This window comes from Hemiscyllium ocellatum, chromosome 2 (genome assembly GCF_020745735.1).
Source record: "Hemiscyllium ocellatum isolate sHemOce1 chromosome 2, sHemOce1.pat.X.cur, whole genome shotgun sequence".
In the NCBI taxonomy this organism is placed as follows: Eukaryota; Metazoa; Chordata; class Chondrichthyes; order Orectolobiformes; family Hemiscylliidae; genus Hemiscyllium; species Hemiscyllium ocellatum.
The window spans coordinates 9,360,729-9,388,648 of record NC_083402.1 but is presented as its reverse complement, the minus strand read 5'-3'; the positions used below and the strand labels follow the sequence as shown (position 1 = coordinate 9,388,648).

At 43.2% G+C, this 27,920-nt stretch overlaps 1 protein-coding gene and 1 long non-coding RNA gene across 2 annotated transcripts in view; one reads left to right on the top strand and one right to left on the bottom strand.

Moving 5' to 3' along the window:
- LOC132821749 (uncharacterized) overlaps nt 1–19,935 on the bottom strand; it is an 87,320-nt gene extending 67,385 nt beyond the window's left edge. Inside the window, exons 1-2 of the long non-coding RNA XR_009645351.1 lie at nt 19,834–19,935; nt 10,985–11,161 (exon numbers count right to left, since the gene is read on the bottom strand). This is a non-coding gene — a long non-coding RNA (uncharacterized LOC132821749). The remainder of the gene's footprint in view (nt 1–10,984; nt 11,162–19,833) is intronic.
- Nucleotides 19,936–20,198: 263 nt separating this feature from the next.
- Nucleotides 20,199–27,920, top strand: part of LOC132821743 (dual specificity testis-specific protein kinase 1-like) — a 131,299-nt gene continuing 123,577 nt past the window's right edge. The window contains exon 1 of the mRNA XM_060834468.1: nt 20,199–21,763. Coding sequence (XP_060690451.1) covers nt 21,545–21,763 — 219 coding nt within the window. The 5' untranslated portion in view covers nt 20,199–21,544. The remainder of the gene's footprint in view (nt 21,764–27,920) is intronic.

Sequence of the window (27,920 nt, the reverse complement as noted above, 5' to 3'; positions counted from 1 at the left end):
TTCGGGCTTCCCCACCTCCTCAGACTCCACACACAAATTCCCTATGCTATCCCTGATCGGCCCTACTCTTTCTTTGACCATTCTCTTAATCCTCACATAAGTGTAAAATGCCTTTGGATTCTCCCCTAATCCATTCTGCCAAGTCTTTCTCGTGCCCCCTCCTGGCTCTCCTCAGACCATTTCTAAGCTCCTTCCTTGCCTGCCTGTAATCCTGTAGAGCTGAGCTTGACCCTAGCTTCTTCCACCTTATGTAAGCTACCTTTTTCCTTTTGATGAGAAGCTCCACCGCTCTCGTCATCCAAGGTTCCTTTATCTTACCACTTCTTGCCTGTCTCAGAGGGACATATTTATTCATCATTTGCAACAACTGTTCCTTAAAGAGTCTCCACATGTCTATAGTGCCTTTACCATGGAACAACTGCTCCCAATCCACGCTTCCTAACTCATGTCTAATCGCATCATAGTTTCCTCTTCCCCAATTAAATATCCTCCCATTTTGCCTAATCCTCTCCTTCTCCATAGCTATGTAGAATGTGAGGCAGTTGTGGTCACTACCACCAAAACGCTCTCCCACCATAAGATGGGATACCTGCCTCAGCTCGTTTCCGAGCACCAAGTCTAGAATGGCCTCTCCCCTCATCGGGCTGTCAACGTACTGAATTAGGAAACCCTCTTGAACACACCTTACAAAAACAGCTCCATTCAAATCTTCTGCTCGAAGGAGGTTCCAATCAATATTGGGAAAGTTAAAGTCACCCATTACAACAACCCTACTACATTCACACTTTTCCAAAATCTGCCGACCTATGCTTTCTTCAGTCTCCCTGCTGCTATTGGGGGGGGCCTGTAGTAAACCCCTAATGAGGCGAATGCTCCCTTGCTGTTCCTAATTTCCATCCATGCTGACTCAGTAGGTAGATCTTCCTCGACAATGGTAACTTCTGTAGCTGTGATACCCTCTCTGATTAGTAGTGCTACACCCCCTCCTCTTTTCCCCCCTCCCTATTCTTTTTAAATGTTCTAAATCCTGGAACATCCAGCAACCATTCCTGCCCCTGAGAAACCCATGTCTCTGTTATGGCCACAACATCATAAAACCAGGTGCTGATCCATGCTCTAAGTTCGTCACTTTTATTCCTGATACACCTTGCATTAAAGCAAACACACTTTAACCGATCCCTTGGTTCTTTCCCAGGAAATTCCTTCCCACTGCCTGCGCCACCTCTTGCTATTGCCTCATCTGCATCAATTCTCACCTCCGGTATACAGCTCAGGTTCCCACCCCCCTGCCATACTAGTTTAAACCCTCTCGAACCACTCGAGCAAACCTTCCACCCAGGACATTGGTCCCCTTCCAGTTCAGATGAAATCCGTCCTTCTTGTACACATCCCACCTTCCCCAGAAGGCAACCCAATTATCTACATATCTGAAGCCCTCCCTCCTACACCAGCTGCGCAGTCACATATTAAGCTGTGCCCGCTCCCTGTTCCTCGCCTCGCTATCTCGTGGCACCGGTAGTAAACTAGAGAATACTACTCTGTTCGTCCTGCTTTGCAGCTTCCATCCTAACTCCCTGAAATCACTTTTTATATCTTCGATCCTTTTCCTGGCTATATCATTAGTGCCAATATGTAACAAGATTTCTGGCTGTTCGCCCTCCCCTTTTAGAACCTTATACATCCGATCGGAGATGTCCCGGACCCTGGCACCAGGGAGACAACATACCTTCTGGGAATCCCGATCCTGACCACAAAATTTCCTGTCGATTCCCCTAACTATTGAGTCCCCTACCACGAGTAGTTTTCTATTCTGCCCCCTTCTCTTCTTTGCCACAGTGCCAGGCTCAGTGCCAGAGAACTGACTGCTATGGCTTTTCTCTGGTAGGTCATCCCCTCCAGCAGTATCTAAAATGGTATACTTATTGCTGAGGGGAATGTCCACAGAGGATCTCTGCACTGTCTGACTGTCCCCTTTCCTCCCCCTAACTGTAACCCATTTATCCTTGTCCTGAGCCTTAGGAGTGACCAACGCCACCTTGCTGATATATATGGTCACTGCTTTCCTTCCCGGCTGCCCCTCTGGTCCGCGTCACTTCCCCCACTGCTCCGGCTCCTTCTGTGAAAGGGAAAACACTGCTGTCCGCATTGTCAGGTAGATGCCAGTGTTGTAACTATATAAGAGCAGTTTGGATCAGAGAATGGCAGAATGGCAAGTTCTGGAGCATATCTAAAGTACTATTGGCGGAATGTTGTCAGGGCCCATATCCTTTGCAGTCTCCAGTGCCTCTAACCGTTTCTTGGTATCACTTGGAGTGAATTGAATTGGCTGAAAACTGGTATCTGGAATACTGGGGATCACTTGAGGATACTGAGATATATCATCCATTTGGCGCTTCAGACTGAATATTGCTGTGAGTGCCTTATCATTTGCACTGATGTGTTGTGCTCTTCCATCATTGAGCAGTGAGTTGTTCAATTGTCCACTGCATTCAATATTGGATATGGTAGGACTGTAGAGCTTAGATTTAATCCATTGGTTGTGGAATTACTTAACTCTCTGTCACTTGCTGCTTATGCTGTTTGGCACCCAAGTAGTCATGAATGGTCACCACACCATGTTGACACCTCACCTTCAGGTATGCCTGGTGCTGCAATTGACTTGCTCTCCTGCATTCTCCATTGAACCAGGTTTGATCCCCTGGCATGAAGGTAATGGTTGAGAGACGGATATGCTGGACCATGGTGTAACAGATTGTGTTGGAGTACAATTCTGTTGCTGTTGGTGTCCACAGTGCCTCATGAATGCCTTTGAAGTCTGTCCCATTTAACAAGTCTGTCCCATAGTGCCACACATGTCTTTTTCCCTCTTGTTGGTTTGCTCACCACCAGTCTAGCAGATATATTGTTTAGGACTCCACCAGCTCGATCAGTAGTGCTATTGTGAAGCCACTCTTGGTGGTGAACATTGAAATCCCCCCAGACTACATTTTATTCCCCTTGCTATTCCAATGCTTCCACTAAGTGTTGTTCACTGAGGGAGGGTGGTATGCAATAATGAGTATGAGGTTTCCTTGCCCACATTTAACCTAAAGCTGTGAATCATGCATTCGCAAACAAACACACAAATTAACATGATGTTTAAATGAATAGATTCTACCCAGACAAAGTGCTTATTTAACTAGCCTTTTGCAAATTAGATAATTTAAGGCAGGGAAGAAAAAGTTGCTGTTCTGGTCTTTAAAGAAACACGTTGCTCAATAGGGGGAGAAAGAGACAGCAAAATGCAAGAACAGAAGCATTAGTTTTGTAAATAATTGGTAGTTTTAAGATGTTTTTTCTCTTTGAATTTATGCAGTTGCTTAAACTAGGATCAGAAAGTATAAATAAGTAAGCTTCGTGTGATCAGAAAGGAGAGACCACATCTGAAGTGAGGCACAGTATGGGTGAATATAGCAGAGATTTTGGAGCAGTGTTGGAGCTTGATGCAGGCAGGAAGAAGCATTTTGCTTTCATCTTTGGTTCATAGTTTGGAAGGTCTTTTTAACAAGATAGATTGAAGCCCAGATCGGGCACATTGTAAAGCTGAGGGACATCACGGATAAATCATAAGTTTATTGATTGATATTGGATGCTGCTTTGATTATAGGTCACTTTCAGGTTGAAGGTAAATATGAGAAGCAATTACAGATTTGAAACCAAAAGTCCAGTAAGAATTTTAAATAAAATCAAATTAACAACTGGGAACTGGGGTCTCCCACTGGATCCTGTGGGAGAGGAGCCAGCGTTGAGCAGTGAGTGATAAATTTACTACTGGGTAGATGAGACTACTCATTTGGGAATCAGCTTGCACTGACTTGTGAATGATAAAAATAAAATAAACTTCATTCTGAATAGGGAGAAACAATCAGAGTGATGTCATAGGGAAGCAGTGTGGCGATTGGCTACTTAGGAGCTAGCTTTAGGGACTGAAAGAGGAGTATCAGGAGAGAAACAGTGTCAAGTCCTTTTAATTTGTCGTTGGTTAGGAATAGCAAGAGAGGAGTGATTAATCCGATTGTTGAATAATGGGTAAGGTTGAGTAATTTGTTCCAAGTTTATTGTTTGCAGTTGATAAGGATTATAATGGTAGGAGTACTCAATCCATGGAATGCTCTTCTTCCAATATGTGAGAAATAGAGATACTTCATGTGTTCACAATGGGCACTTGAAGTGGCTGGAGCTGCAGATGGATTTGTTATGGAGCTGCCCTGATGCTAAGGATGCTCTGGATAGTACATTTAGTGAATTGGTTATACCACAAGTAAGGTAAATACAGGCAGAATAACATTGGGTAACCACCAGGAAGACTAGTAGGCATGGACAGGTTTTGCAAGATGCCCCTGTGGCCATCCACTCTCACACAATATTGGATATAGTTGGGGGTATGGATTCTCTACAGCACAGCAGGGGATGATAACGATTGGGACAGCTTTACTGATAGAGGACTAGATTGTTTGGGAAACTGACAGGCAATTCTGTGGCTGCAATTGAGACTCTCAAATGGCATGTTTCCTCCCTGCTACCAGGTTCAGGAATATCTCAGAGTGGCTGCAGGGCAATTTGAAGGGGGAGGGTGAACAGCCAACACTCTTGAACGACGAGGATAAAATAAAGGCACGTGCAACAGGAAATTAGGGAGTTAGATTATAGATTAAAGAGGAGGACTACAAAAGTTCACTCTCCTGATTACTTAGTGCCATGTGCTACTGAGTATAAGCACAGGAAGTTAAAAATTACACCAACATCAGGTTATAGTCCAACAGGTTTATTTGGAAGTACAGGCTATACTAATTTTCGGAGCACTGCTCCTTCATCAGACCGCTATGGAGCAGGATCATAAGACACAGAATTTATAGCAAAAGAATACAGTGTCATGGAACTGAAACAATATATTGAACAAACCTAGATTGCTGTTAAATCTTTCATCTTTTAGAATGGGTTGCATGTTTTGGTTCATTAATTTGTAAATCACAGAACTTCTTTTAAGTCACAGTCTCAAGATAACTTAAGGTTTTATTAAAAAAAGGGTGACATCTCAGCTCAGACAATGCACTAAAGGTGTGAAGTTACAGTCTGTCTGTATACCAATCTTGAGTTAGACTGGTACTATTTCCAAATAGAAATTTACAAGCAGTCACATGAATTATCTGCTTGCAGAATGTGTGCTTTTAAGGTTTTAGGAGGAAGGTTATAGAGAAGATGTCAGAGGTAGGTTCTTTGCACAAAGAGTTCTGAATGCATGGAATGCATTGCCAGTGGTGGTGGTGGAAGCAAAGTCATTAGGGACATTTAAATGACTGCTGGACATGTACATGGACAGCAGTGAATTGAGGTGCGTGGGTCAGTTTTTTTTTTAAGATTAGGATTAATACTCTGCACAACATTGTGGGCTGAATGGCCTGTTCTGTGTTGTACTTTTCTAATGTTCTATGTTCTATATCTGCAAATGCAAACTCACCCCATAGATGTGTGTGTGTGTCTGGGCGTGCATGAGACAGAGAGAGAGGGAGTGTGTGTGCATGCGAGTATGTGCGTGAGTGCACGCATGAGAGTGTGTGTTTGAGAGTGTGCAGACTTGGTAGGGTGTGCGTGAGTGTGTCGGAGTCTAAGCCTGTGAGATGGTGTGTGTGTGGGCGTGAGTGTTGGGGGTGTATATGTGTGTGTCTGAGAGAGAGAGCGTGTGTATGAAAGAGGTCTGTGTGAGTGTGTAAATATATAAGAGTATGTGTGTATGTGTGACCTCCTCAGATGACAGACGCGGGATGCAACCGATAGCGTCCCTTCGTTGTACAGTAATTCCCAGGAGCAGAGAAACTACATCATGTTCTTCGCAGCCTGCAACACATTATTGATGAGGATGAGCATCTCGCCAAGACCTTCCCCGTGCCTCTACTTCTTGCCTTTAAACAACTGACAAACCTTAAACAGAACATTGTTTGCAGCAAACTGCCCAGCCATCAAGTCAACATCAACCACAACACTGTACAACCCTGTCATGGCAACTACTGCAAGACACGTCAGAGTATCAATATGGATACCACCACTATATGTGGGGACACCATCCACCATGTACACATCAGGTACTCGTGTGACTTGGCTAATGTTGTCTATCGCATACGCTGTAGGCAAGGATGCCCTGAGGCATGAAACAAGCGAGACCAAACATAGAGTCATAGAGATGTACAGCCCAGAAACAGACCCTTCAGTCCAACTTGTCCATGCCGACCAGATAGCCAAAAGTGACCTAACCAATGTCCTGTACAGCTGCAACATGACCTCGCAACACCTATTGTCAATGCTCTGACCAGTAAAGGAAAGCATATCAAATGCCTTCTACCTGATACTCTAGGTAAGTCTTTGCACTGTTGTTAAAGGAAACTAACCGCAGTAGTGAGGGAGACTTTCCGCGAAGGGTCTCTGAGTGGGGGAGTACTTTGGGGCCAGCGAACATAATTCTGTTAGTTTTAAATTAGTGATGGAAAAGGATAGACCAGATCTAAAAACTGAAGTTCTAAATTGGAGAAAGGCCAATTTTGACGGTATGGGGCAAGAATTTTCAAAAGCTGTTTGGGGATAGATGTTTGTCAGTAAAGGGATGGCTGGAAAATGGGAAGCTCTAGGAAATGAGATAACGAGAGTCCAGAGAAAGTATATTCCTGTTAGGGTGAAAGGAAAGGCTGATAAATATAGGGAATGCTGAATGATTAGAACATCTGAATACGTTAAGGACAAAAGGGTAACCAGGGAGAGACTAGGGCCCCTCAAAGATGAGCAAGGCAGCCTTTGTGTGGAGCCACAGGGGATGGGGAAGATACCAAATGAGTATTTTGCCTCAGTATTCACTGTGGAAAAGGACATGGAAGATATAGAATGAAGGGAAATAGATGGTGGCATCTTGAAAAATGCCCATATTACAGAGGAGGAAGTGCTGGATGTCTTGAAATGCATAAAAGTGGACTTGATCAGGTGTACCCTAGAACTCTGTGGGAAGCTAGGGAAGTGATTGCTGGGCCTTTTACTGAGATATTTGTAATCATAATAGCCACAGGAGAGATGCTGGAAGACTGGAGGTAGGCTGATGTGGTGCCACTGTTTAAGAGGGGTGGTAAGGATGAGCCAGGGAACTATAGACCAGTGAGCCTGATATCAGTGGTGGGCAAGTTGTTGGAGGGAATCCTGAGGGATAGGATGTACATATATTTGGAAATGCAAGGACTGATTAGGGATAGTCAACATGGCTTTGTGCATGGGAAATCACGTCTCACAAACTTGATTGAGTATTTTGAAGAAGTAACAAAGAGGGGGGATTGATAAGGCCAGAGCAGCAGACGTGACTATATGCACTTCAGTAAGGCGTTCAATAAGGTTTCCCATAGGAGACTGGTTAGCAAGGTTAGATCTCATGGAATACAGGGAGAACTAGCAAGTTGGATATAGAACTGGCTCAAAGGTAGAAGACAGAGGGTGGTGGTGGAGAGTTGTTTTTCATACTGGAGGCCTGTGACCAGTGGAGTGTCACAAGGATCGGTGCTGGGTCCACTACTTTTCATCATTTATATAAATGATTTGGATGTAAGCATAAAAGAGTTAGTAAGTTGAATTGGAAGTGTAGTGGACAGCGAAGAGGGTTACCTCAGATTACAACAGGATCTGGACCAGATGGGCCAATAGGTTGAGAAGTGGGAGATGGAGTTTAATTCAGATAAATGTGAGGTGCTGCATTTTGAGAAAGCAAATCTTAGCAGGACTTATACACTTAATGGTAAGATCCTAGGGAGAGTTGCTGAACAAAGAGACCTTGGAGTGCAGGTTCATAGCTCCTTGAAAGTGGAGTCGCAGATAGATAGGATAGTGAAGAAAGTGATATGCTTTCCTTTGTCGGTCAAAGTATTGAGTACAGGATTTGGGGAGGTCATGTTGCGGCTGTACAGGACATTGGTTAGGTCACTGTTGGAATTTTGCATGCAATTGTAGTCTCCTTCCTATCGGAAAGACATTGTGAAACTTGAAAGGGTTCAGAAAAGTTTTACAAGGATTTTGCCAGGATTGGAGAATTTGAGCTTTAGGGAGAGGTTGAATAGGCTCGGGCTGTTTTCCCTGGAGTGTTGGAGATGGAGGAGTGACCTTATAGAGGTTTATAAAAGTGTGAGGAGCATGGATAGAATAAATAGACAAATCCTTTTCACTGGGTGGGAGAATCCAGAATTTGAGGGCATACCTTTGGGGTGAGAACGGAAGATCTAAAAGAGGCCTAAGGGACAACATTTTCACAGAGGGTAGTACGTGTATGGAATGAGCTACTAAAGAAGTGATGGAGTACAATTGGAACATTTAAAAGGCATCTAGATGGCTATATGAACAGGAAGGGTTTGGAGGAATATGTGCCAGGTACTGGTAGGTGGGACTAGATCGGGTTGGGATATCTTGTCGGCGTGGACGAGTTGGACCACTGTTTCCATGCTGTACATCATCATGATTCTATGATTATAAATGAAGCCATCTTGCTATAGCTTAGAAGTTTTAAAAAAAAGTGATCGCTTTGCTGAGATTATGCTATAGGCCTTTCAATCAGAGGGAGATAATGGAGCAGACATATAGGTAAATCACAGAAAAGTATGAGAGGAGTAGTACAAGATTTCAACTTTGCTAACATCAACTGAGCTTGCACTAGTGTGAAAGGATTAAATGGGTGGAATTTTCAAAGTCCTTCCAGGAGAGTTTTATATGCCAGTATGTTGATATCCCTACTAGAGGGGAGGTAGTGCTAGATCTAATCCTCTGGAAAGAAGCTGGTCAAGTGATTGATGTCTCAGTGGGTGAGGAATTTGGTGATATCACCATAACTTTGAACGTTTCAAAGTCACTATGGAAAGAGGTAAGAATAATGTAGAAATTAAGTTTCCAAATTGGGGGAAGGCCAATTTCATTATCATTAGATAAGATCTGGCAAATATCAACTGGGAGCAGTTACTTGCAGGTCTGTCTATGCTGTGTTTGGTGCAATTAGGGAGTCCTGGCTGACAGATGTAAACAGGAGTGTCAGGAGTTCTATTCAGTCTCGGAGGCTGGCTCTGCGCTAGCTGGTTCAGTGTCATGTACTATGCACGTGTAAATAAAGGGTGACTTGATGATGGGATACTAGTCTTTGTGCAGTTATTTCAGTGGCGACAAGTATGGGATTAATGATGTGACCATGCAAAAGCACCTTCTAGCTGAAACTCAGCTGGATTTCAAACACTACAACTGGCTTTGTCATTAGAAAATGTGGCAAATGGAGTAAGGTATACCAATAGAAGTGGGCACCCAGACAACTGAGCTTGGGGAACAAGGCAATTGCATAGCCTCATTCATGACATATCCTGAACAGTTTAGGGCTATACTCTCTGGAATTTAGAAGAATGAGGGGAGATGAAATTGAGGTATTAAAGATGATAAAAAAGTGTGGATAAAATAGGCATGGAGTGGATGCTTCATCTCTTGAGGTCATAGTCTTAGGAGAAGGGGTATCAAATTTAAAACAGGGTTGAGGAGAAATTACTTCTGAGGAATTCGCAACTCCAAAGTGTGGTGGATGCTTGGACAATGAGTAAATTGAAGAATTTTTAATTGGAAATGGGTTGAAGGGATATGGACAGAAGGCAGGAAAATAGGAGTAAGGAACATACCAGCTGTGATCAAATGGCAGAGAAAACTCTCTGGGCTGATAGGACCAGAATTAGGCCAACATATTATGAACTTATGACTCTACATCAGCTCACAGGAAAACCCCAAAACAAAGCCAAGCCTTGGCCAAAGTTAAAAGTTTCTTGAGAAACCTGGCCAGTAGGCCATTGTAGTTGCTGCTATTATGAAGATGCTAGAAGGCAAAAGGAATCTGGGCTGGTATCCAGGAGAGTGCACACACTGGAAAGTCCACCTACAGCTGGTTTGGAACAGTTAAATTGTTTAGCAACATCCAAGTCAGAACCAAAATAAACATCTGTTTTATACACATATATAAAATATGTATATACATATAGAAAAAAAAATTACTCTTTTACAAAAAAAATCAAAAAGTTATCAAAGTACAGAAGTACAGAAAAATAGGAATAATATCACATGAATATATTACAGTAAAGTTAACAATAAGCTGCTTATGACTCTTCAAGATGGTCATCTCATATTTACTGAATTTAACCAGAATTAGAATAAACTTAAATTAAGTAGTATTAAATTAAATTACAATTCACTAAAATTAAACTACATTACTTTACACTACATTACATTACTCCACTTGCTGCACCTCCACCGAAACTCCCGTCCATGGGAGCAACAGTTATTATACCCATATTTACTAGACCTCCATCCCTGGGGTCCCCGGAATACCATATATGGCCCTTGTGGCAAAATAAAAGCCCTAATCAGTACCACCGATAGGTCCATGTTGATGTAATTTGGAAAGGGCCACCATGTCTTATAAAACTGCTCTATTCCATGGCACACCATATTTGTCAGGTAACCTTGAGGGACGTGCCCTATCATAAGTCTGTCCAACCCTGAAAGACCTTTTTCTGATATCCAATTCATTAGGATTTTCTTCCTCGCACAATGTGTAAGAATGTCAAATAACCTGTTCCCGTGTTTACCCAGAGGGCAGACTCGGTAGTCCCAAAAGAAGGGATACCATTGACTTCCATTCCCAGGATCTTCTCCAGCTCATTCACTATGGCACACCAGCATCTGCGAATCGTATAGCAGGACCAAAAACAATGTGTTAGGGTGCCTATGCTAATTCTACATTTAGGATATTTTGTAGAAGATCCTTTCTTAAACTTTGCTAACCTCTTTGGTGCCCTGTGGGCCCTGTGAAGGATCTTCAATTGTATTGCTTGTGCTATATTGCATATTGAAATTTTCTTTACATTCCCCCATATATCCTCCCATATTTCTGATGAGATTTCTTTACCTAACTCCTGATTCCAGATCTCATGGAGTCTCTCCATATCCCCAAAGGCGTTCCTTCTCTGCAGATGATATACGATACTAACCGAGAGAGCGCCCCCACATCAGAGCACTCTTCTTTCTATATTCGACTTGTAGGCTTGGCCAAGACCGTGGTCTTCTTCTGTATAAAATCCCTAACCTGGAAGTATTGGAAAAGGTTCCTATTAGGGATCCTGTATTTCTGATTTAATTGGTTGAAAGACATCAAGACCTCTCCCTCGAATAAATCTCCCAAGCAGACGATTTCCTTACCCTTCCAGGCTCAAAGCCGGAGTCCAGTGACTCTGGTCTAAATCCTGGGACTCCCACTAATGGGGTGAACGGCAAAGTCTTAAGCAAATTGCCCTCACCCTGCCGCATTATCCTCCATGCTTTCACTATATTTATAGTAATCCGTGCTCAACCACAGATCTCATCACATGCATTAACAATAAGTTGATGAGGGGACATCTCACCTGCAAGGCGTCAACATCAAGCCATATCGACCTCAAGTCCTTACACACCCAGTTACCCACATGTGACAGCAGGGTGCCTATTTGGGATCTCTTCAGATTTGGGAGGTTCCCCACCCATATCCTGTGGTAGTTGCAACTTGGTAAATTTAATTAGGGAGCACCTACGGCACCAAATAAATGATCCAAGCCAACTGGCAAACCACCACAGCACTTGTTTGGGTAATAATAACAGGAGTATCGTCAAGGGATATAATAACCGAGGAAGAACATTCATTTTAAATCAAGCTATGTGACCTAACCATTAAATGGGTAGTCCCTCCCACCACTGCAAGTCCTGCTTTATTCTCTGAAATAACTGTACAAAGTTAGTTCTGTACAGCTGACAAAAGACAGGTGTAATAAAAATTCCCAGATAGAGAAAACCTTTCTGTGACCACCTACAAGAAAACTCCATTCAGTCCTCCAGCTTTGGTACTTCCACACCCACCCCACCCCAACCCAGGGTCACGACTTCTGACTTTGCAAAATTTATCCTGCCAAATACTTTTTTGTATTAGCCGGGGTATGGACTTTTCCAGGTTAGCCAAACAGAAGGACATCATCCACATAAATAGTAATTTTGATTACCCCAATTCCTACCTTTGTTACAACTATTTCAGGGTCCTTTCCGATGGCCTACACCAACAGTTCAAATACCATGGTAAACAGCAGTGGCGAGAGGGAATATCCATGTGCACTGCCTCTCATCACACCAAAATTGCTCGATTTAACCCCATTCGTGATAACCGCCACCTTGGGGGGTCTCTGCATAATACTGCCACCCACCTGGCAAAGGCCCCTCCTAGACCAAAACGATCTAGAACAGCAAAGAGAAACAACCATTCCACCTTTTCTGCATCCAGGGAGACCACTAAGCCTGGAATCAATCTCTGCTGACATTTTTGCACTATGTTCAGTAACCGCCTGATATTGTTGGAGGAGCTGCAGCCCTTGACAAAACCCATCTGGTCCTCTTTTATAATAATAGACAACACCTTTTTCAACCTCAGAGCCAACATCTTTGATAAAATTTTGAAGCCCACATTCAACAACGTGATTGGTCTATATGACGTGCAATCCTTAGGGTCTTTCTCTTTCTTTAAAATAAGGGAGATGTTGGCTTCTCTAAGAGAGGATGGAAGGCAGTCCTGGCTATACAAATGACTATATATCTCCAGAAGTGGCTTAGCTAACGCGTGTAAACTCCTTGTAAAATTCACTCAGGAATCCGTCTGGACCAGGCGCCTTGCCACCTTGGAGCTGCCTTACTGCCTCACTGCCTCTTGCACCTCCTGTATCGTCACAGTTGACAATGCGAGACTGTGGACACAAAAAGATCCCACCCTGGCAAAAGTCAAACAGCTGATAGTGATGGGAAAACCAAATGACCACCACAACCAGAATTGAAACCTTTCTGGACTCAGCAAGACCAGACACCGCATATTATTGTGGAGGGCAAGAGTGATTGTCCCAAGCAAAGGTCACTGCCAGATACTAACTGAGCTCCACCAGGGTCTTCTCGGAGTTTCCTAAATGAAGATATTGGCAAGACGTTATGTCTGACGGCCAGAAATGGATGCTGACATAGCTGCATTGGTGGGGCTATGCCCATAGTGCCAACAAGGACAAAAAATACCACCAGCAGCTCCCCCACATTTGTGGAAATGGCCAATTATTTCAGGAAGTTGACACACCACACTTCATTCTAAATTTGCATTGCCTCCATGGGACAGAGAAAATTCCAGCCAGAATTGTAGAACAGTTCTGACAATAAAGTTTTGACCTGCAATATTAACTTTGCTTTTCTCTCTACAGACACTGCTAGGTCTGCAGGTTACTTTCAGCTTTTTCTGTTTTTATTTCAGACTAAACACATTGTCAGCTGTGACTTGGTTACACATCGACTATGCAGGATGTTTCATGGGGTCAATGTCCTTAGTCATTATCGACATCCATTCAAAGTGAATGGATGTGCAGAAAGTTCATCTGTCAAACACAAGGAGGATGTTAGAAAAGCTCTGACTATCTTTTGCAATACACTGACTCCCAGAAGTGTTGGTCACAGACAACAGGCTATCATTTATCAGCAGGGAGTTTGAGTATTTCCTAAAGTCGAGTGGCATTCTGCATGTAAAGACAGCTCTATACCATCCAATGTCCAGTAGTCTGGCAAAAAGAGCAATCCCAACTTGGAAGGCAGACTGAAAGAAACAGCCTATGGCTTCTTTCAGTACCAATCTGTCCAAATTCCTGTTTGATTACAGAATCACCCCTCATGCATTGACAGGTATACATCCAGCAGAGTTGCAAATGGGAGAAGACTGCACTAGGTTAAACCTGATCTTCCTGGACCTGGTGGAGTTGGGTAGAGGGTGAAACAGCAACAGAAATGAAAATGCCAGACACAAGACTCTTTTAAGTAAGAAAGGGTACAAAGTTTGGTGTCAAAACCATGCGAAGGGTCCTGGATGGATAAGAGGCATGGTCGATGAGAAGTTAGTCCTGTGATATACAAAGATCGAATAGGCAAAGCAGTCCTGAACAAGCACATGAAAGCAGCAACCTTGAAAATGTGGCAGGAGCGAAGCATACCCAGCCCCTCCAAAGATCTGGCAAGGCTGTCAAAGTCCATGAATTCTCTCCCCTTACCTTGTATCAAAGAAACCTCTCAGGATAAGATGGACATGACAGATGTTGCAGCCACAATGCCGTTGCCGCTTGACAAAGGCAAAGATGTTCTGGATACAATAAGTTGGCTATGATCTGATACACATTGTATGTATCCAAGGATGAGTTGGAGCAACTGGGCCTGTTATGCAAATGCTACAAAGGGAAAGAACAGGCCTATGTCTTGAGGGATGGGGGTGGAGGACGACGTAGAGCGGGAGGGATGTAGTGATTGGAACGAGGTTAGCCAGGTGGAACTCATAGAATAGATGAGTTACCTGATTGGGGCTGTTAACCTGATCCAGGAGTGTTAGGGGTTCTATTCACTCTCGAAGCTGGCTCTATGCTCGCTGGACCAGTATCAAGTACTATGCACATGTAAATAAAAGGTGACTTGGAGAGAGGATACTAGCCTTTGTGGAGTTATTTCAGGAAGTTGACACACCACATTTCATTCTAAATTTGCATTGCCTCCATGGGACAGAGACAATTCCACCCAGAATTGCAGAACATTTCTGACAATAAACTTTTGATCTGCAAAAAACTTTAACTTTGCTTCTCTCTCCACAGACATTGCTAGCTCTGCAGGTTATTTTCAGCTTTTTCTGTTTTTATTTCAGACTAACGCATCTGGATCTGTTCAGTCATCTTGTTTTGAAAATGTCAATTTGTTTTGCAAATTACCACTGCTCCCTAACCATCTTTCATGGCTGCTATTTGCACTGAATATACTCATCCCATGCCTCTGTCAAGGGATTTATTAGTTTCAAGCCCATTGTTTACCATTCGGACTGGATGGTGGTATTAGTATCTAAGTGTGTCAAATGGTTCATTTTGGTTTTAAGCCTTACTCCAGCAATCATTCAATGGTGACAACTCCGTGCATCATGGGAGTGAATGCTGTTGTTTGGATCAGACAATTAACTAAGGCCCTGTCTGTTTATTCATATGGATTTAACAGATCCTAAGACACAATGCAGAGAACAGCAGGAGAATTTTTCCAGGCATGGATCTCAATTTTGTGCACAAGAGATTGTTTATTACAGGTTTGGCTCTTTTAATTTTTTTTTGGCAAAGCCAATGTTCACGATATTTTCTTGTCAACCTGTTCAGCGATGTTATTTTACACCTCTGAAGCAGCTGAGATTTGAACCCAGACCTCTTGGCTCAGAGATAGAGACGCTACCACCGTGCTACAAGAGCTCCCCCACCCCCACAAGTCAGCATTTATTGTCCATTCACATATTGCTCACCATTTTATTCCATTCAAACCAGTTGGAATAATATTGGAAGCGATGCCTGTTCTAACACTTAAAACTGACTTGCAATTTCAGCTTCATCTACTGACATTTGTCCCATATTTCCTCTTTTGGTAGCCTTCTGTCACATAAGATCATTGCTTACACTGTGGTGGTCAAATCTGTTAAAAGTCATCTGTTGTGGCCCAGAAGCTGCACTCTGACAAGGCAGTCTCTGCTTCCGTTGCTGCAGAGAAAGACACGATTGAAAAGGTGTTGGTTGCTCTGGTCTTGGTTTTCTCTGGTCCCCTCTTCTCAGCAGCTGAGCTTTTTGTTTTCACTCACCACTTCCAATGACCTTACACACAGTCACCTTCCAGAGATCCCAGCCATCAGTGACTGCCCCCATGAAATTCACCAAAGATCCTTGGATAACACTTTTAAAACCCTCAACCACTTCTACCAGGGCAGTAGATACAAAGGAACATCACTTACAAGTTCCCCCGCAAGTTACTCACCATCCTGACTTGGCGATATATCACCGTTCCTTTACTGTCGCTAGGTCAAAATCATGAATTCCCTCTCTAAGGGCATTGTGGGTCAACCTACAGCACATGCACTAGGCTGCTCACCACCACCTTACCAAGGGTAACTAGGGGCAGGCAATAAATGCAGACCCAGATGGAGAGGCCCATGTCCCACAACATTATTTTGAGAATGAGTAGGACAGTTCTCACTGATGACCTGACCAACATTTATCCTTCAATCCATTTCTCTGAATTACATGGTTGGCATGGTGGCTAAGTGGTTAGCACTGCTGCCTCAGTGGCAGGGACCTGTGTTTGATTCCAGCCCTGGGTGACTGTCTGTGTGGGTTTGCTCTGGTTTCTACCCCCAGTCCAAAGATGCGCAGGCCAGGTGAATTGGCCATGCTAAGTTGCCCATGGTGTTCAGAGATGTGTAGGTTAGGTGCATTAGTCAGGGGTAAATGTAGGGGAGTGGATCTGGGTGGGATACTCTTCGGTCGGTCAGTGTGGACTTGCTGGGCCGAAGAGCCTGTTTCTACGAAAGGCGTGTTTCTACGCTATAGGGATTCTATGATATGGACATTTGTGTCCAATCTGGCTACTGTGTTTTCTACAACAGTCACTATGTGTTTCTCTCCAGCTGTCTGCTTAGGAGCCATCCAAACAACAGAGCCACAACCAATGCCAGAAGGAGCTACGTCCTGAATTATTTCCAGCTGGAATGGGGGTGGGGGTGGAAAAAGCATTGAACCTCTTGCTGTTGGTCCCCACCTGATACACATTGCCATTGAACCTCCTGACACCCAATGAATCTGAGCATTTTGTAACCCAGAGAATGTGACATTGGTGTGTCAGAGGAATTTCCAAGCCAATACTTAACCTGTTCGACTACATGTTCTGTGGCCACCACTTGGGGTATGTGAACTTGAACCCAAAGGTTTTGGCTATGAGATGGAGAAGCTACCCACTGTGCCACAAGACCTCCCTACAAAAAGACTACACTTTCAAAGTTATTTATTGGTAAAGCGATTTGGGGTTCCTGAGGTTGTGAAAGCTATGAGAAACAAAGCAATTTATTTATGTGGTATTGTCAATAGTGAGTAAACTGCCAGCCATTTTCCAATCTTACAAAAGTAATGAAGGTGTAAACTTTGGTGGCTGTAAAGCACTCTAGGATGTCCTGAGGTGTTGAATAGTGAGAGAGAAATGGGAGTATTATAATCAGATTGAGGGGTTTACAATGTTCTGTACTCATTGAAGGTGATCCCGTATATAAATAAAGTTATTTCTTTTACTATTGTGGAAGAATGTCAAATATCGAAGAATTCTTGATCCTGGGGCTATTGAGTAGAAACTTAACCATATAAATAAGGTGGCGACAAGAGCAGGTTAAAGGCTAGGATTCCTACAGTGAGTAATTCATCTTCTCACTCTTCAAAGTCTATCCACCATCGACAAGGCATAAGTGGCAGAATACTAGTCAAGTCTTCCAGATTCCTGATGAAGGGTTTATGCCCGAAACGTCGAATTTCCTGTTCCTTGGATGCTGCCTGACCCGCTGCGCTTTTCCAGCAACACATTTTCAGTACTAGTCAAGTCTTGTCTAGATGCGTGCATTCATACAGCTTGCACCTTCATAGAGCAACACTTGCATTGCAAAATCTCCCAAGGTATTTTAGAGGACTGTTATTGGACAAAAATTGACATTTAATTACTAAAGGAGGTGTTGGTACATCATCAAAAGCTTGGTGGGAAGGGAGGTTTAAAGCAGCACGTGAAAGGAGAGATAGATAGAGTGGTTTGGGGAAGGAGTTCCAGAGCTTGGAGCCCAGATGCCTGAAGGCATGGCCGCCAGTGTAGAGTGACTGAAATCAGGACATGCTTAGCAGTCAGAATTGGAAGAATGTGGAGATCTGAAGTACAGTGGAACTGGGCCAGATCAGTGAGGTGGGATTGGGAAGAGGACATGGAGGAATTCACAGAATGATAAAAACCTTCCAGCGTAAAAGGCGGCTATTTGGCCTATTGTGTCTGCACTGGCTCTCCAAATGAACATCATGACTTTGTGCCAATTGCCTGCCTTTCCCTCATCCCCCTACACAATGTATCTATTAAAATAGAGTTAAAACTCACATCAACACCAGGTTATAGTCCAACATGTTTATTTGTAAGAACTAGCTTTCGGCGCACTGCTCCTTCGTAAGATAGCTAGTAGAGCAGGATCATAAGACAAAGAATTTATAGCATTAGATCATAGTGTCATGCAACCTACAGAATATATTGAACAATCCTAGATTGCTGTTAAGTCTTTCATCTTTTAGAAAGAGTTACAGGCTTCAATTCATTTCTGTGTAAATTCCAGAATCACATTCTAGACACAACTTAAAGTTTTATTAAAAAAGGTGACATCTCAGCTCAGACAATGCATTAAAGTTGCGAGGTTATAGTCTTTTAATATTCCAATCTTGAGTCAGACTGGTTCTATTTCCAAAGTATGAATTCATAAAATGTCACATGGATTGACTGCCTACAGATTTGTGTGTTTTTTTTAACAAAATAGAATGTAACTGCAAATGAAAGTTCGCCTCATTGTCTATCCCATATGCTGCAGGCAAGGATGCACAGAAGCATGGTATATTGGCGAGACCATGCAAATGCTAAGACAACTGATGAAGGTACACCACGCAACAATCGCCAGACAGCGATATTCCCTCCCAGTTGGGGAACATTTCAGCAGTCAGGGCCATTCGGCCTTCGGCCTTGGAGGTCATCGTCCTCCAAGGTAGACTTCAGGATACGCAACAATGCAGAGTGCCCAAGCAAAGGCTGACAGCCAAGTTTGATGCCCATTAGGAGAGCCTCAACTGGGATCTGGGATTCATGTCACACTACAGGTGACCCCAATCCTATATACACTCACACACACATCCATACACAGGCTCTCTCTCAGACACATACATACACCCACCCCCACACTCACACCCTCTCATGCACACACTTTCACATGCATACACATGCATACACATACACACATATTCATTCTCTCCCACAAACATACATTCTCTCTCCCTCACATGTATGCACACACACATATAAATCTATAGGGTGAATTTCATTTGCAGAATTTTATTTGCAGATACATTCTATTTTGTTCTAAAAGCAAACAATCTGCAAGCAGTTAATCCATGCGACATTTTATAAATTTCTATTTTGGAAATAGAACCAGTCTGACTCAAGATTGGAATACAAACTCTAACCTCACACCTTTACTGCATTGACTGAGCTGAGATGTCACCTTTTTTAAATGAAACCTTGCGTTATCTTGGGAATGTGACTTGAAAGAAGTTCTACGATTTACATACTGATGAATTGAAACACGTGACCCATTCTAAAAGATGAAAGTCTTAACAGCAGTGAAGGTTTGTTCAATAATATTGTGTCAGTTGCATGACACCATGATCTTGTGCTATAAATTCCGTGTCTTACGATCCTGTTTCACTAGTTACCTTACAAAGGAGCAGCACTCTGAAAGCTAGTACTTCCACATAAACTCGTTGGACTATAATCTGGTGTTGTGTGATTTTTAAACTTTGTCCACCCCAGTCCAACAACAGCACCTCCTCATCATGTCTATTAAAACATTCACCCGTTTCCCTCTTGAATGCCTCATCTGAACCATATTCTAAGTGAACTTCCTCCACACTTGCAGGCAGTGTTTTCACTCCCTGAACATGATTCCCCCCACCCTCCCACCACTCTTGCTTTTTTTCCCCATAAATCACTTTAAGTCTGTGCCTTCTGGGTTTTTGATTCTTCCAGAAGCCAGATCAGCTCCTGGGGCATAGTTCCCGGTCAACGGTTGTGTTGCAGAGAAAAAAAACTTACCAGTCAATTTTGGCACAGCAAGATCCCGTCAGCTCCCAATGTGACCGTGACCCGATAAAACAAAAACAAGAGTACTGGGGGCCTCAGCAGTTCCAGGCAGCATCTGTGGAGAGACAAACAGAGTCAACGTTTCGAAAGCGATGACCTGATTGAATTATGTTGGTTGACGGTGATGGGCGTTTGTTGGTATTTTTTTTCCCATTTAGACTCATCCGTAACCTGTGTTTTCTGGATGCAGTGAATACTTGAATTTATGCAGCCCGCAGGCGGCGCCTGGTCCCTACCTCCCTGTGACCGGGCGGAGAATGAGGAAGGCTTTTAGTGGGGCGGGGGCATTTCAGCAGCGCCGCCTTCCACCCAAGCTCCGTGCCTTCCACATATGGGAACGCGGAGTGTCAGCAGAACACAAGCGCACAGTGTGTGTGGGAGAGAGAGAGAGACAGCGTTCCGGAATAACACCCACACTGAGGTGTGTGCAAACCCAGCAATCACTCCCGGAGCAGCAGCAATCCGGAGCAGGATCCCAGGTCGAGCTCGCTGCTTGCCAGCTGTTGTAATATAAACGGTGCCGACACCCGGAGCGGCTGCAAAAACAAAACAAAAAAAACCTGAAAAAGGAGCGGTAGCGCCGACTTCGTCATTCCCAACGGGAATCGGGATCGGAGCTGGATCAGGGAGCAAGCGAGGATTAGATCAGCAGTGGTATGACAGGGAGACCAGGATCAAATCAGGAGTAGGTTTAAACCTGGAGCACGATTGGAAGGGAAACCGGGAACGGATCTGGAGTAGGAAGTCAGGATCAGACCAGCAATTCGATTAGACCAGGAGAAGGTTTAGAATAGGGGCAACATCAGAGGGGAAACCATGGTCAGAGACCAGCAGTAAGATTAAACCAAGAGCAAAGTGTGAGGGGGAATTAGGATTAGACCAGAAACAGAGTTAGGTCAGGATTAGACCAGGAGCAGCATCAGAAAGGAAACTGACAGTTTACCTAGAACTGGATGAAAGAGGAACCAGGACCAAACTTGGAGCAGGGTTTGAGGAGGACTGGGATCAGGGTAAAGTTTGTTTGGGATTGCCTTTGGTAATTCAAACACTGGTTTAGTGTTTTACTTAGGATTTCTCCCTAGGGAAGTACACTTGTCTGGTGAAAGGGTTGCCAAGGTCCTAACATGGGGTCGTATGCTGATGAATTGGCTGATAATCAATAAGTTGGTCTCTGGTTATTAACTGATGAATTATCATTTTCTCGGCCTATCATTGTTGGATTATCCATTCATTGGAGCCAGATTACCAATAGATCAGGATTTGATTATTTCCTGATTGATCATCAATGATTTTGACTTTCTGGATTAACAAAACTGGATTACCAACTGATTGTTACTGGATTATTACTTCACTGGAACCAGATCACTGACTGACTCATAAATCAGAAGTTACTTATTGTCATATTATCAATTGACTGTCAAGATATCATTGATTTCTCCTCCATTGCTAATCCAAGCTAGTGGTGCATTATTAATTAGAGCTGATTACTTCTGATTGATCAATTTGAAATCACCTGCATGTGGACCCATCTCTGATTCTGGTGGTTTGAAGACCTGCCTATAAATCCTGGAAATCTTCCCTCTGTCCTCCTCATCCTATCATTAAGAGATTCTTTGATTTGGGAAAGATGTGAATTGGATTTCAGGAGTGGGGGGGAGGGGAGATGTCGAGAGAATCAGCGCTCAGATTGGACCTGTCCAGTGATGTATTGATACCTGACCCTGGGCCATATTCTGCTCCGGTGCTGGGTACGATACCTGGGTGCAGCCATCTCCGCCCCTCTTCCTACAGAGCGCTGCGTAGCGCAGTCTCCACTCTGACCAGGATTGATGACTTCCACTGTGAGAAAATTGGGTCAGGATTCTTTTCTGAGGTGTTCAAGGTAGGTGGCTGTGAATGTTGCTCATATTACTTGGGAACTTGATTGATAATTGGTTGACAGAGAGGCAGTGCCAAATACATGAGGCAGTAACTGCTCTTGGGAACACTGTACACCTGAGAGGTGTGACTGGACCTTAGCAGTGTGTCTGTGCTTGGTAGTCTGACTGTACCTGAGGATCTGTCTGTGTGTACCTGATGATCATACTGCCTGCCTATGTGGGACTCTGCATATATCTGATTAGTCTCTATTTCATGAGCTATTGTCTGCTACTGTGTCTCTGGTTTGGATACAGGAAATGTGCTGAAATCTGCAGATGAGACTATGCAGTAGTTGAAAACATAGTTCATTGTCTAGACTATCAAATGAATAGTTACAGAATTTATTGATTGAATTCTACCTTTTGAATGGATTAGTAATCATAACATCAATAAGAATGACTTTGACTTTGACTTTAACTTAATAGGATACCCACTGTGCTTGTCAAGAAAATTATAGCATCAAGCCACTTTAGGACAGATGAGGTTAGATGACCAAAAGCTAGATCAAAGGATAGGTTTTAAGAAGCATTAAAGAGAAAGGAAGTGAGGTAGACAAGTGTAGAGAGAGATTTCTAGAGCTGAAGAAACAATTGTTAACAGTGAAATGATTAAAACCAGGGATGTTGAAGAGACCAGAATTCCAGTAAGGCAGACATCTCTGAGGATTGTAGAGTAGGAGGGGATAATAGAGATAGTAAGGGGTGAGAGATTTGAAATCAAGGATGAAAATTTTAAGTCAAGTTGCTATTTCAGTGGGAGCCAAAATAAATTAGTGAGTGACAGGGGAACAGAAATTATGCAAGTTCAGATATGTTTAGCAGAGATTTGGATGGTTCCAAGTTTATGATGGGTAGTTGGTAGGGCAGTAGTCATTGAAATCGTTGAGTCCAGTACATAAAAGATGTGAATGAAGGTTTCAGCAGCAAATCGGCTGAGACAGGAAAAGTAATCTAAGTTACAGTAATGAAAATAGACTCTTGGTGATTTTGTGGCTGTCAGGTCAAAAGCTCACCTCTGGGTCATGCTCAGCACCAATGTTGACAAAGGCCTAATGGAAAAACAAAATACTGCTGATGCTGGGGGGGTCTGAAATAAAAACAGAACTTACAACCAGAGCTGCTGAATTACTCCAGTACCTATGGCGAGAAAAGTAAGGTTAGCTTTTTGAGCCCATTATGGACTCTTCAGAATTGCTAAATACATCCCAGGAAAAAAAAACTAAAGAAATGCCTTTCTATTCCTCAGTCACCTCTTTTGAAAAGGCAGCCTTACAAAATGCCTCAGATATATAGACATGTTTTTTTTAAATGTGTTCTTTGATAAACAATCTTTGTTTTCTTTGGTAACAGTCAACAAAGAAATAGTTGGTACTGCTGAACACAGGTGTTGTCTGTGAGCCGTTCAGAACAGAGAAACATCATTTATGTATTCAGAAATATTCTACTACACTTGCTGTTCACAAACCACATTCCTGTTGTGATGATTTCTGGTCACACCTTTCTGTCAATTCTAACTTTACAAATTACCATGTCAACATTTCCCATTCTGTTCCTTTACCTCACTTGTGTCACAGTGTAATTGCAAACTTTAACCATTAGGTGGCAGGTATTCTAAAACCAAATTCTTGTCATCATCATTGTCTTCATGGCCAGCTCGGTGCCTGCTGATAAAATTTCATTAATGCTCTTATTTGGTCAAATGCTCTTATTTGAATTCACAATCTATTACATTTAAAAGTCTTTTGAGGCAAAAGCCTGCCATCCTCCCATGATGATGCAGTTTGCCTGCTGGAAGTATATCCACATGCTCAGAAGATTCACATGTGACTGAGACCTCACCCACTCCAAGGTGTGAAAATACTCACTTGAGGCCCAGGCTTTTAAAAGATGCTGAGCCCTTCAACTAAAAACAAAAGGCAACAAAAATAGTGAGGAGCACAAAGGTGCATAAATATAGCTGTACAGTCAGAAGGTATCTTATATTATGTTCAAAAACATTTTTTCTTTTTAGAATTGAATGGGAAACAAATGGATAAGAAATTATTTCTCAAGTTAGATTTTAGGTTCTCTTTGTTCACCAAAAATTGCACCTACAGGAGTTTCCTGATTTATAAATGCTCATACTTAGGAACGTGATCTCATACAGGGATGTGATTTTAAAGATCTGACATATGAAAGTTTCCTGAATTATGAATGGCTATTTTATATTGTATTGTGTTCCAACTTGCATACTAATTGTCTTGTGAACAGGCTCCATTTTCAACCTGATGGTTGTCTGTATGTAGCTTTTTTTTTGTGAGTTCAAGACATACTAATGGGCTTTGTTGTGCAAATCTAAGTTGTTTTTTTGTTTCTCAATTGAAATTAAACTCCTGAGGAGAGAGGTAGCAGACCTAGTTTGAGAGCCTCTTTTTATTTGATGTGGGTATCGCTGGCCAGACCAGCATTTATTGTTTAAAACCGAAAGAACTGTGGATTCTGAAAATCAAACAAAAACAGAAATTGCTGGAAAAGCTCAGCAGGTCTGGAAGCATCTAGGGAGTGAAATCAGTTCATGTTTTGGGTTGAGTGGCCTAAAGCAAAAGTCAGAATTGAGGAAAGGTCACTTGACCTGAAATGTTAACTCTGATACCTCTCCACAGATGCTGCCAGACTTACTGAGATTTTCCAACGATTTCTATGGGTCTGGAGTCACATTGTAGGCCAGACTAGATAAGGACAGCAGTTACCTTCCCTGAAGGGGATTAGGTTCTGGATTACCACTTTGTTACCACCTCCTAGGTTTATGAATGTACAATCTCAGAACTATCTATAGTACAAGCACGACTTATTGCGAACAGATTGTAGTTCCACCTGGCCATATCTCATCACCCCATGTCCTTGCCTGCACCAAGTCCCACTCACCTATCAGCCCCAGTGGTCACTGTCACCACCAGCATATTAAAATTCTGATTCTCCCCCTACTCCCTATCTCTGCAATGTTCTGCAATTCTACAGACCTTTCTGATGCTGATAATTGTGCATCTTGATTTTCATCATTCCACCATGTGGACCCTATCTTTAGCTGCCCAGAACCAAAATTCTGGAATTCATCCAATGCATATTACATCTAGAGTAAATGTTTGGATCATTTGAAGGGTTATATTGTCAAAGAGCAGTATGGTCTTAACGACAGGCAGTTGAAAATTCTGGGGCCCAGAGTTGGCGCCTCTCACCCAAAATGCCTAATCCAGTCATTTCCCTAGAAACCTGCAGCAGCTGTGAGAGCAGCCTGATCCCAGGGTAATCTAATCAGATCCATGTTCACTGATGGAAGCAAATTGAGAGCTCAGAGAATTAGTGGCTGGGTGGAAGCTACTCTCAGCATGAGCTGGGAACTAGCACGTCAGGTTTGTTTGTCAGGGCAAGAGTCTGCCGTGAGGCCAAGGGCAACAGTAAACTGTCTGAACTGAGAATAATTGTAAAAATCAGGTATTTCCTACCCTTACCTCATGACACTCCCCGCATAAAACTATATTGTTTACTGAGAGACACATAAAATTTTACAGAAACGAACCACTGGGCTTCCCTTGATGTTTAGGGCCTGCACAAGCCTCCTTCCACACCCCTTCAATTCATCTCATTGTCAATTACAAATCTTTCTATTCCTTTCTTCTTTTATGTCTTTGGCTTTTCCTGAAATGCATCAATATTATTTGCCTCAACTGTTCTAGTTAACGGTGAGTTTAAAAATCTTCCCACTCTTTGGTGATGAGGTTTCTCCTGAATTCCCAATTGGACTTATTAGTGAAAAATAAAGAGCTGAGGTTGCTGTAAATCAGAAACAAAACAGGATTTGCTGGAAAAGCTCAGCAGGCCTGGCAGCATCTGCGAAGAGAAATCAAAGTTTAACTTTTTGAGTCTGGTGACTCTTCCTCATGGTGGCTCTGAGGAGAGGTCACCAGACCTGGAATGTTAACGTTGATTTTTCTTCACAGTTGCTGCAAGACCTGCTGAGCTTTTCCAGCAAATTCTGGATTTATTAGTAATTGTTTTGTGTCCAATGCTCCCACTTTTGGACAGCCTGCAAGTGGGAACATCTCCATGTTTCAATTCAGATGTTTTCCCCTCTAGCAGAGAGAAATAGAACATGCTGGAGAAAATCAGCCAGTCTGCTAAAACTACAAGACATTATGAAGGGCTGATAAAGGGCTTTTGCCCGAACCGTAGATTTTCCTACTCCTCTGATGCTGCCTGACCTGCTTTTCCAGCACCACTCTAATCTATACAAGACATTAGTCAGACCTGGAATACTGTGAACTATTTTGGGGCCCTTATCAAAGGAAAGCATTAGCGGCAGTCCAGTGCAGTGAACCTTCTCTGATGGTATAGAGGGATTTTCTTTTGAAGAGAGATTGAGTAGATTGGATCTGTACTCAATGGGGTACAGAGGAATGTGAGGAGACCTTACAGCAACATTATAAGATCCTTAGGAGATTTGACAGGGTGGATATGGATTGTTGTTTTCCTTTGTGGGAGAGTTTAGGACAGGAGCTCATAATCTCAGAATATGGAGATGAGGAAGAATCTCTTTTCCACAGCTTCACTACCCTCAGAGAGAACTCGTTAGTGCCGAGGGCTGTCAAGACTGTACCTTCAAGGCTGAGATACACTAATTTTTCATCAGTAGGGGAATTGAGGATTGTGGGGGAAAAAGCAGTATTGTGGAGTTGAGTTATCAGATCAACCATAATCTCATCTCATTGATTGGCAGTTGGGCTGAATGGCCTACTTGCTTCTGTGTCTTATGAGCTCTGGAGAGGAGATAAACCGAGTTTGCAATTTGAGTCCAATATGATATTCTTCAGAATGGGTTTATACAGTAGAGATAGGTAGGCTGAGCAAATGGAACATGAGAAGGGTAGAGGATGAGGGACATTTTGGAAATCAAGGGTTGCAGAACAAAAGGCAAAGGAATTGGTTACAGTTGTAGTGGAGCAACATAGATTCCATGTTAATGGTAGAATAGATAGCAAAACAATGAAAGCAAGTTGGTAGGGGTTGGGGAATATCAAAATGGTGGACAATATTCATGGTCTGAGGTTGTTAGGCTCAATGTTGTGCCCTGAAGGTTGAAAGTGAGCCACTTTCTCCAGCTTGCATTAAGCTTCATTGAAGTACTGCAACAGGCTGTTGACAGAAATGTGAAAGCAAGATAGTGTATTGGACATAGAGGGGTGTGAGCAGTGGATAAAGTAGTCTAGATTTGAAGATGTACAAGTCAACCGTTGTCTCACATGGAAGATGTGTTTGAAGTTTTGGACAGTGAAGAGGGAGGTGGATGACCGACTTGACACTGGCATTTTTTTACAAACCCACCGACTCCCACAGCTACCTGGATTACATCTTTTCCCACCCTACCTCCTGCAAAAATGCAATCCCGTAATCCCAATTCCTCCGCCTCTGCCGTATCTGCTCCTAGGAGGACCAGTTACACCACCGAACACCCCAGATGGCCTCTTTCTTCTTTAGAGACTGCAATTTCCCGTCCCACGTGGTTAAAGATGCCCTCCAATGCATCTCGTCCACATCCCGCACATCTGCCCTCAGACCCCACCCCTCCAACCGTAACCCCCTGGCGCTCACCTTCCACCCTACCAACCTTCGCATAAACCAAATCATCTGCCGACATTTCCGCCACCTCCAAACGGACCCCACCACCAGGGATATACCTTCCTCCCCACCCCTTTTTCTGCCTTCCACAAAGACTGTTCCCTCTGTGACTACCTGGTCAGGTCCACGCTCCCCCCCCCACCCCAACAACCCACCCTCCCATCCTGGCACTTCCCCTGCCACCGCAGGAATTGCAAAACCTGCGCTCACGCTTACTTCGGAGCCTTCCATATGCATCAAAGTTTTACCTGCACATCCACCAATATCATTTATTATATCAGTTGCTCCCAATGCAGTCTCCTCTTCATTGGGGAGACTGGACGCCTCCTAGCAGAGCGCTTTAGGGAACATCTCTGGGACACCCGCACCAATCCACCACACCGCCCTGTGGCCCAACGTTTCAACTCTTCCCTCCCACTCAGCCAAGGACATGGAGATTCTGGGCCTCCTTCACTGCCACTCCCTCAC